The sequence below is a fragment of the Macrotis lagotis genome, chromosome 3 (genome assembly GCF_037893015.1).
Source record: "Macrotis lagotis isolate mMagLag1 chromosome 3, bilby.v1.9.chrom.fasta, whole genome shotgun sequence".
In the NCBI taxonomy this organism is placed as follows: Eukaryota; Metazoa; Chordata; class Mammalia; order Peramelemorphia; family Peramelidae; genus Macrotis; species Macrotis lagotis.
In genome coordinates this window covers 281,417,943-281,429,489 of record NC_133660.1, presented here as the reverse complement: position 1 = coordinate 281,429,489, position 11,547 = coordinate 281,417,943, and the positions used below count along the sequence as shown (strand labels likewise).

Sequence of the window (11,547 nt, the reverse complement as noted above, 5' to 3'; positions counted from 1 at the left end):
CCTCAGAGACTGTTTCCTGTTCCTCCTTTTGATGGCATTTCTGTTTCTTTTCATTTGTTCCCTATAAAAACTGGTAGTCAGCCAAATCCCTCTCTCCCCTGTCCAACTAATGGGTTTTCTCTTCTTCCTTGGCTGACAGTAGGAAATAGGAGAGGGGTTTTGCCCTCTGTGACATGAGAAAGCTGTGCTTAGTCCTCATTCTTTCCCTTTAATTCAGTTCTCAAGTGACCTACCCACTTTTCTCTGGCAAAGACATTCAGGAAATATAGAGCACATTTAAGCCTGGCAGGAGACAGATCCTAGTCACTGAGCAACAAGAGGGAACAGATCCTGGGGCCAAAGTCTCTCCAGCCTGTCCCCGTCAAGACCCAGTGAACTTTGGGCAGCTGCTGGAGACACAGGCAGCCTTTAAATCCACTTCTCAAATCTGGAGCTTCAAAAACAAGTTTCCCAGAGAGAAGGCACATCATCCTTAGAGGGAACAGCCAGTGGTGGACAGACTGAGCAAAGGTCAGTGCTGAGCCAGACCTTTTCTGGGTTTTTCTCTCCTGTCCCCCTGTTCCCTCTTCCCCTTTTTTCCCCATTCCCCCAGCCTTCTGTGCCCCCCTTGCAGTTCTCCCATTTGGTATCCCTCTTTCATCCCTTTCCATCTCCCCCACTTCTTTTACCCTCTTCCTCCTGCTCCTGTCTGTCCATTCCTCTATCCTTCCATTATCTGACCCTTGTTCCTCTGTCTACAAATCCTTCCATCCTTCTCTTCCCTTTCCCCCATTCTTCTGTGCCCCATCTCCCTGTCCCTGCACAAACAAAATCAATGCAACCAAATTAGAAGGAAAGCAGAAAACTGATGGGGGTGGGGGAATAGTTTACAAGCAATAAAGTCTTCATTTATTGACTGGAAAATGCATAAAAATGCAAGTCATTGCCTAATTTATAAAAGGTGAAAGATATGAACAGGAAGTTTTCAGATGAAGAAATCAAAGTTATCCATAGTCATATGAAAAAATGCTCCAAATCACTGTTGATTAGAGAAATGCAAATCACAAGAGCTTCAAGGTACCACTTCACACCTATCAGATTGACTAATATGACAGAAAAGGAAAAAAGATATGTTAGAGGTGATGTGGGATCCCAATCCCACACTAATGCATTGTTGGTAGAGTTAGTGAACTGATCCAACTATTCTGAAGAACAATTTGAAACTATGTCCAAAGCATTATAAAACTGTGCATACCCTTTGGGCCAGCAATGCCACTACTAGGTCACCATTTCCAAGAGATAAAAAAGAATGAAAAAGAACCTATATGTACAGAAATATTGATAGTGGGTTTTTTTGTGATGGCCAAGAATTGGAAATTGAGGGAATGTCCATCAATTGGGAGAATGGTTGACCAAGTTGAGTTGTAAGAAATGACCAGAAAATCCTGGAAAGACCTACATGAAATGATGCAGGATGAACTAGTAATAGCAATATTGTATGATGAATAACTGTGAATGATTTAGCTATCCTCAGCAATACAATGATCCAAGAAATCCCAATGAACTCATGATAAAAAATGCTATCTACCTTCATAGAAAGAACTGTTAGCATCTAAATACAAACTAAAGCTTATTGTTTTTCATTCTCTCTCTCTCTCCTTGTTTGAATTTTCTTTCACATAATGACTAACGTGAAAATGTTTTCCATGATTGCACATGTCTAGCCTATATCAAATGCCTTACCATCTCATGTAGCAGGGAGACCAGCGAGGTAGGGATAGAATTCGAAAATCAAAACATAAAAAACCCAGAAAATTTCATTTAAAAAATTTAATAAATTAAAGAGGAAAAGATTTTCAAAGTGAATGTGTTTTAGACTGACTCTGATCTTGCTCTCTCAAAGACAGACCAATTCCTTCTCTCCTCAGACTATTTAGGTACCCTGAGTGAGTTGAGGTGTCTCCATGTGATGCCATCTTGGGTATTATAGTATGTTTTAGACTCCTGTTATAATTGTTTACTTTGCTGTAGTCATGGTATACATCATTCTCTGGGTCCTACTTGCTATCCTTTGCATCCATTTTCAAAAAAATCTTCCCCTGATTCCTCTGAATCCATTACAACATAATTTCAATAGTATTCTATTTTTGTTTCACAACTTGTTCAGCCATTTCCCAAGTTATGGGAACAACAAAAAAGGGCAACTATAGATATTATATATATTTTTGATTTTTGATCTTCATAGACTAGGTCTTTGGAGGAGGGGCAGGATGACAGGAGACTTGAGAAAGCAGAAGTTTCCTGAGGGAGATGAGCTCTAGATCAGCTCTAGAGCTGAAGGGAACCTCAAATATCTAATATCTATATATATATGGGTTCTGATCTCCTTTCTTTGCTCTCTCTGGAGCACTGGCCTACTAGTGGTATCAAAAGATCAGGATAATCTCATAGCTTTTCAATAATATTTTCAAATTGCTTTCCAGAATGGTTATAGCTATTACCTCTAATATATACCTGTCTTCTGACATCCCCTATAGCAATGATTATTTTTCTCTTTTGTTGTCCTGGCACATCTCATGGGTATAAGATAAAACTTCGGAATTGCTTTTCTCTAATTATAAATGGTTTGATATGTGTTTTCATATGGTTGCTGGCAGCTTTCATTTCTTCTTTTGAAAAATTGCCTATTCTAGGGGCAGCTAGGTGTCACAGTGGATAGAGCACCAGCCCTGGAGTCAGGAGTACCTGAGTTCAAATGTGGCCTCAGACACTTAATAATAATTACCTAGCTAGGGGTGGCTAGGTGGCACGATGGATAGAGCATCAGCCTTGGAGTCAGGTGTACCTGGGTTCAAATCTGACCTCAGACATTTAGTAATTACCTAGCTGTGTGGCCTTGGGCAAGCCACTTAACCCCAGTGCCTTGAAAAATCTAAAATAATAATAATAATAATAATAATAATAATAATAATAATAATAATGATAATGATAATGATAATGACCTAGCTGTGTGGCCTTGGGTAAGCCACTTAACTCCATTGCCTTGCAAAAACTAAAAACAAAGAAAATTGCCTATTCTTAACAATAACCTTTATCTCCCATAATTACTTGTCAGTTGGGGAATGGATCTTATTATTAGGATCATATCTTTGTCTTAAACCTTAGATATTTCATCTTTCTCAGAGAATTCTTTAGCTCCCCATCCTCAACCCTCATTTCTACCATCCTCCCTGTCCAAAACTCAACTTTAAACAAAAAGGATCTCCAGGGCCCTATGTTTATAACCAGAAGTGACCTCAAAAGTCTCCCACAACAATTTTATCCCTTTACTATTCCTGTCTACTCCTTCTTAGAAGTCATCTACTCGGGAAGCCAAGGTCATGCTGCAGTGGATGGAGCACTGACCCTGGACTCAAGAAGACCTGAATTCAATTCAATCTCAGATGTTTACTAAAAAAAAAAGTCATCTACTCCAACCTTCTCTTTGCAGATTAGACATATTAAATGACTGCTCAAGGTCACCTGGAGAGGAAGGGTCAGAGATGGGATTAAAATCCAGGACTTCTGACTGCAGAACCAATGCACCTCCATTGAATGCTCTGAACCTACTCTAGGGGATTGTTCTTCCTGGCCTACCTGCTACAATGGCTGTCTTTATGGGGTTTTGTCAGCTCTAAACTGCTGGAAGCCAGAGCAGGGCAAGTTGGGAACTACTTGGGGCCCCCAAGGAAGGCAGGAGTTCCATTTATTGGTATCCAGGTCCTACAAAGTCCCTCTTTGCCACAGTAATTCTTTGAGGCCCCTCAGTCTCTGGGGACAAGGGTCCAAGGCATAGTTCCCCTTTTTCTTCATGTCTGTTGCTATTTTAGGTACAGTGCTCAGGATGTACTCCACAGCCTTTGTAGGACATCATCTAAACCGTGTGGCTGTGATGGGAGGCACCCATGGGAATGAGCTCTCAGGTGTCTACCTGGTGAAGCACTGGCTACAAGACCCTTCTGAGCTGCAGAGGAGGACCTTCACAGCCACCCCCTTCCTGGCCAACCCCAAAGCCACTGAACGCTGTATACGCTATGTAAACCAGGACCTGAATAGAAGCTTCAAAAAGTCCTTCCTCACGTGAGTGGTGTCCATAGCTATACCTAGGTCTTTCCTTGACCCTGAAAGAAGGGCAAGCCATCAGATGACAATCTGATCCCCCCCAATGGTGACCTCATTCCCTTCCTGCTTCACAGTTCCAAGGGCACACAAGATGACCTTTATGAAGTGAGGCGGGCCCAGGAGATCAACCAACTCTTTGGTCCAAGAGATTCAGCTGATGCCTTTGACTTCATCTTTGACCTTCACAACACAACCTCCAACATGGCAGCCTGTCTAATCGTGGACTCTGAGAAGAGTGTCTTCACTATGCATATGTGTCACCATATCCAGGTCTCCTTCCCATTACCTTTTCTCACCCTTCACATTCCTCTGGCTTTCAGGAGCTTAGATCTTTGAGATGACCATTCCCTAGAGGCTGAGGATCAATCGAAACTCTAGGACTATAGATTTAGAGGTGCAAGGCACTTTGGGAATTGTCTAATTTTACAATGAAATTGAGACTCAGAGTGGTCCAAGATCATACCAGTAGTACCTCACAATATCTGGGATTCTCCCCAGGTCCTCTGACTCTGAATACAGTGTCCTTCACCTTATTCCCTTTACCTCCTCTTCTTGTTTCCAATCTTTTTCCTTCCCTTTCATGGGATGGGAAAAACTTAGACTGAGAGGCAGGAGACATTCCCTTATTCCCTCATTCATTCATTCCTCAATTATTGGATACTTTCTGCCTCTCTTAATACCCTCAACCCCACCTTCTTCCTTTCCAAATTGCTCATCACTACTCTAAATGGTAAGGCAGATGCCATTACTCAGTTTTACAGATGAGGAAATAGAGGCTCAGAAATGGGGAGCCACTCCTCTGTCTTAATACCTCAACTGTGGCAGATGCAGGTCTAGAGCCTGGGTCCCCTGAGAGCCAATATGTTAATCCACCTTTGTTCCTTCACCTTTCAGAAACACATCCAGGGTCCGTGTCCAATCTACCTACTTGGTTGGCCTGAACAGGAAAAGTTTGCCCTCTTGTCAGTTGCCAAGAATGGCCTGGGTATGACAAATGGTGGCCCCTGGTAGGCTGGAAACAGGATAGATCTTGGGTTCATTGAGCCCTAAGGGTTGGTGTGTGGATGCGGATTCCATGGGGGCCTTTACTCTCTCTGGGGAGGGGAAGATGAGAATAAATAGGTACGGGGAATGTGGTTTCAGAATAGTGTTGAAGAAAGGGAACTAGGGATTTTTGATCTTCATTAGACTGGGTCCCTGGAGGGGGCAGGATGATGGGAGACTTGAGAAAGCTGAAGTTTCCTGAGGGAGATGAGGGGAGGTCACAGCTTTAGAGCTGAAGGGAATTTCAAAGGACATTCAGTACAAATCATTCATTTCACAGATGAGGAAACAGAGGTCTGATAAAGTTAAGGGACTGGTTCAAGGTATACAATTTGTAAGCATCCAAGGAAGAACTGTAAAGAAAGTTTTTGGCTTGATGTGAGGGTAGAACTCTGGATCTCGTGTAAGGAAGACCTGGGACATAGTCTCACCTCAGTTATATATGAGGTACATGACCTCAAACAAGTGACCTCTATGAGCCTCAATTTCCTCCTCTGTAAAAATAAAATTATAATCGCCCCTTTCTCTCAGTGAGGTTGCGAAGCTCAAGCCAGATAACAAGGGAAACTTCAAAATCCCTAGGCAAACCTCATTTTAAATCCCTCTCTAAATGGGTTGCCATTCCATTAAAAGGCCTTCCAGGCTTTCAATCCAATTCAGCGAACCTTTATTCAGGTACCCATGCTGAAGTCTGTGGTGGGCATTCAAAGACAAAAGGCCCCTGCACTAAAGGAGCTTCTGTTCTATTATTGGGTGCCACATGACCTAGAAAATCAAATACAAAATAGAAAGCATTTTTCCCTTGGGGTGGGGCAGAAGGACTAACATGGGAGGGCCAAGATGGGGGCAGAGAAGGTTTCTTGGAGGAGGTGGCATTTTAGCTGAACTGATGAGGAAACTGAGGGATGTATGAATTGGAAGGGTTCCTTAATATCTGTGTGGGGATGAGATTTCTAAATGCTTGGGGCAACTATGGTCTCAGGGAAGCTGAAGTCTCTCTATGGGGGTAAGGAGCTATGAGCACTTGTCATGGGGGCAGTCAGGAGGTGTGTGTGGTACGTATGTGTGTGTTTGTGTCCTTGTTTTTGTGATTAGGTCACCTCTCTTTCTAGGACTGGAGCTGGGCCCCCAGCCTCATGGCGTGCTTCGAGCTGATGTCTTATCTCATATGAAAGCCTTGGTGGCTTGTGGTTTGGACTTCATTGACCTTTTCAACCAGGGTGAATCCTTATGACTTTTTATTCTCCTGTTCCTCTGGAGGCTGGGCTGTGGGTCTCTCTAGGTTAGAAGGTGTTAATAGAGGAAAGGCTTAACATGCTGTCCTGTCCCAGGATAGCCTGGAGGGCCTGCCTGATGGCCCCAATCCTATGTCCCATCATCACCTTCAACATTTTCCAGGACAATGGGGCAGCTAGGTGGCGTAGTGGATAAAGCACCAGCCCTGGAGTCAGGAGTACCTGGGTTCAAATTCAGTCTCAGACACTTAATAATTGCCTAGCTGTGTGGCCTTGGGCAAGCCACTTAACCCCGTTTGCCTTGCAAAAAAACTAAAAAAAAAAAAACATTTCCCAGGACAAGAATCTGCAACAAGCAGGAGGGAGAAATGACCAAGTGCTGGGGCGGGGGGAGGAAGCTCCATGATGCCACCATCCAACAAAAGAATCATCTCTCCCTCCCCACCTTTTTATAGGCCTTAAGGATGGGGATGAGTGCTTACTATCCTCATTTTCATCCATCCATCCATCCATCTGTCCATCCATTCATTAGTCCATTCATCTATTCATCCATTCATATATCCATTTGTCTGTCTGCTCCATCCATCCATTCACCAACCCATCCATCCATCCATCCATCCATCCATCCATTCATTCATCTATCCATTCATTCATATATCCATTTGTCTGTCTGTTCCATCCATCCATCCATCAATCCATCCATCTGTCCATCCATTCATTCATTCATTCATCTGTCCATTCATTGATATATGCATTTGTCTGTCTGTTCGATCCACGCATCCATTCATCAATCCATCCATCTGTCCATCCATCCATTCATTCATTCATTCATCTATCCATTCATTCATATATCCATTTGTCTGTCTGTTCCATCCATCCATCCATCAATCCATCCATCTGTCCATCCATCCATTCATTCATTCATCTGTCCATTCATTGATATATGCATTTGTCTGTCTGTTCGATCCACGCATCCATTCATCAATCCATCCATCCATCCATCCATCCATCCATTCATTCATCTATCCATTCATTCATATATCCATTTGTCTGTCTGTTCCATCCATCCATCCATCAATCCATCCATCTGTCCATCCATTCATTCATTCATTCATCTGTCCATTCATTGATATATGCATTTGTCTGTCTGTTCGATCCACGCATCCATTCATCAATCCATCCATCCGTCCATCCATCCATTCATTCATTCATTCATCTATCCATTCATTCGTATATCCATTTGTCTGTCTGTTCCATCCATCCATTCACTGAATAATTCAACAAATGCCGATTAGTCTAGTTTGTGAACCCTGTGCTGGTCCTGAACATACAAAGAAGATTCAACAGAAACCTTGCCTTCCAGGAATGCCCAATCTAATGAATGCTAAATAAACAGATTCATTCAGATCCACGAGGCAAGAGAGGGAGCTGCCAGATTCTGCAACCTCTGAAATCCACTGGGATCTGAAGTCAGATCTGAAGAAGGTCTGAGTACCAGGCATCACTAACTAGCTGTGTGCCCTTGACCAAGTCCAGCCCCATCTTTCAGGTTTCACTCTCCCATCTGTTAAATGAAGGGGAGTAGCAACACGATCCCTGAGGTCCTTCCAGCTCCAAGGTCTGTGATTCTCATTCTCCTTTCCTCACAGGTACCTCATTCCCTGCTTTTGACACTGTGGCTTATAAGGTCATTGAACCCATGGATTTTCCTCGGTCTCCCGATGGGGAGATACTAGGATTTGTCCATCCCCAGCTCCAGGTAAGTGCTCAGTGCTGGCCGGGGCACTACTTTCAGGGCTTTGTGGGAATGCCAGACACTTCATCTGGCTGGCATTTCAAACTCTTGTCAATCTGTCCCTGCTACTTCTCTGGCCTTGTTACCCAAATCACAATGGAGTCAACCTCACCCTTGTGCCCTTCCATCCTTATACACCACCTCTATGCTTTTGCACTAAAACTGAAACTCTCTCCCTCCTTACCTGCCAGCTCCCAACTTCCTTCTACTCCTACCTTATTCAATCAAGTCATCTGTTTTGCCTCTAACTTTAACTGATATTTAGATGTGTACGTGTTGACTCACCCACTAGAAATCAAGCTTCCTGAAGGCAGGGTCCATCCTATTAAAACATGTTAGCATAAGGCCCTTATGGTTTCCTGTCCCCAGGATGCTTTGCCAAGCAACTAAGTCAATCCTTATCATCACCCCCCACCCCAATGAGGTGAGCCAAGCAGTCAATTATCCAAGTTTTATGGAAAAGAAGAGAGACAGTGTGGTGCAGTGGGCAGAAGACTGATGTCAGAATCAGGGAGACATGAGAACAAATCCTTCCCCTGCTTCTGTCAAGAACTGTATGACCCTGGGCAAGTCATTTAACCCCTTGGTGTTTCTGGTAACTCTCTAAGATCATAAGACTCACAGAAGGCAGTGACTTGTATTAGAGGATTAGGGAATTCCTTGTCCATGAACTCACAGGGTCAGTCCCTATTCTTTAACAGAAAAGAGAAGATTCAAGGGATGTTAGGGACCTTCTCAAGGCTCACACAGTGAAACGGCTGGGTCCCCTGATTCCCAGCCTCCTGGGTGCTCTTTTCCCTGGGCTTCACTGCCTCCCTGATCACTAGAAAGAAACCCCTCATCCCCTCTGCTCTAGAGACTCCTCTTGTCCAGCCCCAGCCCTGGGGTCTCCACTGACACTCTTCTCCTTTGCTCAGGACAAAGATTTCCTTCCTCTGAAACCAGGAGACCCCATTTTTCAGCTCTTCAGTGGGGAAGAGATCTTCTACAAGGGGGATGCCACCATCTATCCAGCCTTTATCAATGAGGCTGCCTACTATAAGAAAGGAGTGGCCTTCTTTAAGTTGGAGAAATGCACATTCTCCATCCCACCTTTAGAGGCCTCAGCGACATCAGCCCCCTGATGCTGGTGACCTGACTCAGGGGCCAGATCAAGGGAGAACGGCCATGTATGAAAACAGTCACACTGATCTTGGGAGGACTGTCATTCTGGACAGCAACTTGGAGCTGTGCCCTTAAGCTGTGCAGACCCTTTGCCCCAGTTGCTACTCTGTCTATACCCCAAAAAAGATCAAAGAAAGAAGAAAAGGTTCTACCCCCAAAAAGATTTAGAGAGAACCTGGGAAGACTTCTCTGAATTGCTGTAGAATGCGGTGAGTAGAACCAGAAGAGCAAATTTATGAAGTAACACAAGCATTGTAATGACAAACAACTCTGAAAGCCTCCGGAAGTCTGGCCCACTCATTGGTCAACCATGATCCCAAGGAGTCACGTTATAGCTTCTGATAGTGAGGCCAATGATTCAAAATGTGAATTGAAGCCTTCTTTTTGTCTTTTGATGTGGCTAATAGGGAATTTGTTTTGCTCAACGATATATGGTTTTGTTTTTCTTGCTTTCTCAATAGAAAGGGGAAGGAAAGAGGAGGTAAGAGGAAGCTAATTCAAAACTAAAAATGAAAAAAAAAAGGATGGACTAGCCCAGGGTTACCTGCTAAGGAAATGAAAGGGCTGAGCTGTAGATTGGAAACCCTTCTCTTTTCTCTGAGGGCTGTTGATCTGTTGTGGTTTTTTGTTTTGTTTTGTTTTTGATCTGTTGTGGTTTTGACAGCTGCTCCCAAACTATCCTGGGGTCCCTTAGCTTAACCAACAGCCCATGGCCCTGAACCATAAGTACAGAATAATCAGGACTGATGGGTCCAGTGGGGAAAGAGAGGAACATATCACTCTTGCCTCAGAATTCTCCTTATCTCTTGAACTTCAGAGCAACCAGGATGTAAGTCATATAGGATATCATTATGTCCCTTCTACTGATGAAGAGCCTATGGCTTTAAAAAGTTAAATGGGAAGAGCTCTGTATTTGGAATGAAAGGCCCTAGATTCAAGTGCAGGCTCTGTCACTATTCAGAAGGTAGCAAGAAAAAAAATGGGAGGAATGCTGGGCTTAGAGTCTAGCAGCCCTGAGTTCAGATTCTGCCTCTCTCTCTCTCTCTCTCTCTCTCTCTCTCTCTCTCTCTCCCTCTGACTAGATGGGTGACCTAGCACAAGCCAGGTCAACTCTAACTAATGCTCATCTAGAAAATGGGAAGAAAGACCCTGAGAACCTGTGAGGTTCAAACAATGACAAGGGTGTAATCAATTATTCTTTTCATTATCTGTGTGACCTTTAACAAGTCACTTCCCTGAGAGCAGGGAGACCTGGAGTAGATCTTTAGGAATCTCTTTTCCAGCTGTTAAGCCCATGACTCTGGGCTGTAGAGAACTCCAGGACCACTGAAGTCCCACGCAATCAACTAAAACCCCTTCTGGGACAGAGCTGGCCCTACCCTAGATGACTCAGTCAATCATCAATAAGCATCTGTTCAATGCATTTTGTGTGCTAGGTTCTGTGTAAGCAATGAGGATAAAGAGAGGCAAACATGCCTCCCTTCCAGGAGCTTAGGTTCTAGTGGAAGAGAATAGCTGTAAATAATTCTGGACAGATAAAGTCTATGCAGGATGGAAGGAAATTTCAGAGGAGAAAGGCAATGAGCAACTGTAGAAGCTGGGCTCCAGGCTTTTTTTTTTTTTTGCTTGATGTTTGGGGCAATGGGTTAAGTGACTTGCCCAAGGTCACACAGCTAGTAAGTATCAAGAATCTGAGATGGGATTTGAACTCAGGCCCTCCCGACTCCAGAGTCAGTACTTTTATTCACTGCATCACCTAACTGACCCTGAGCTAACTCTTGAAGGAATCCAGGGGAGCCAGAGGACAGCGGCAAGGAAGAAGAGAGCATGACAAGGGTGGGCACAGTTAGAACAAAGCCATGGAGTTGGGAATTGGAGAGTCAGGTTCAAAGAATAGGAAAAAAAGACCAAGGATCTAGAGGGAAATAAAGTGTAAAAAGACCAGAAAGATCAGCAGGGGCCAGGATATGAAGAAGGGTTTAGAATGCCAGAGGAACTTGCATTTGACCTGGGAGGTAAGAGGGCCTCCCTGGAGTTTATTGAGTGGGTGGGACATTGTTAGACCCTGAACTTCAGGAAAATCACTGCTGGCTATGTGAAGGATGACCATGAGCAGGAGAGCCCTGGACTCAGCTAAATACTGAATCCTTAAGACTGACCACAGGGCAG

General features: G+C 43.9%; 1 protein-coding gene across 3 annotated transcripts; it reads left to right on the top strand.

The window, feature by feature from the left end:
• Positions 1-273: 273 nt before the first annotated feature.
• On the top strand, positions 274-10,328 carry ACY3 (aminoacylase 3). 3 transcript variants are annotated; one of them, XM_074230922.1, is made up of 8 exons: positions 274-510; positions 3,470-3,677; positions 3,849-4,098; positions 4,215-4,410; positions 5,035-5,125; positions 6,297-6,404; positions 8,069-8,178; positions 9,132-10,326. In XM_074230922.1, exons 3-8 carry the CDS (start codon positions 3,863-3,865, stop codon positions 9,336-9,338), a joined length of 948 nt encoding a protein of 315 aa, XP_074087023.1. In that variant the 5' UTR covers positions 274-510; positions 3,470-3,677; positions 3,849-3,862; the 3' UTR covers positions 9,339-10,326. The 3 variants fall into 3 exon arrangements, with proteins under 3 accessions (XP_074087023.1, XP_074087022.1, XP_074087024.1); XM_074230921.1 differs by lacking the exon at positions 3,470-3,677 and having other exon boundaries at positions 278-510; positions 9,132-10,324; XM_074230923.1 differs by lacking the exon at positions 274-510 and having other exon boundaries at positions 3,549-3,677; positions 9,132-10,328.
• Positions 10,329-11,547: the final 1,219 nt, after the last annotated feature.

What these genes read in the sequence shown, in the direction of transcription:
- ACY3 (XM_074230923.1), top strand. Translation starts at nt 3,863, where the DNA reads ATGTACTCCACAGCCTTTGTAGGACATCATCTAAACCGTGTGGCTGTG. An exon ending in AGTTGCCAAGAATGGCCTGG is followed by an intron (nt 5,126 to 6,296) that starts GTATGACAAATG and finishes CTCTCTTTCTAG; the next exon opens with GACTGGAGCTGGGCCCCCAG. An exon ending in CATTGACCTTTTCAACCAGG is followed by an intron (nt 6,405 to 8,068) that starts GTGAATCCTTAT and finishes CTTTCCTCACAG; the next exon opens with GTACCTCATTCCCTGCTTTT.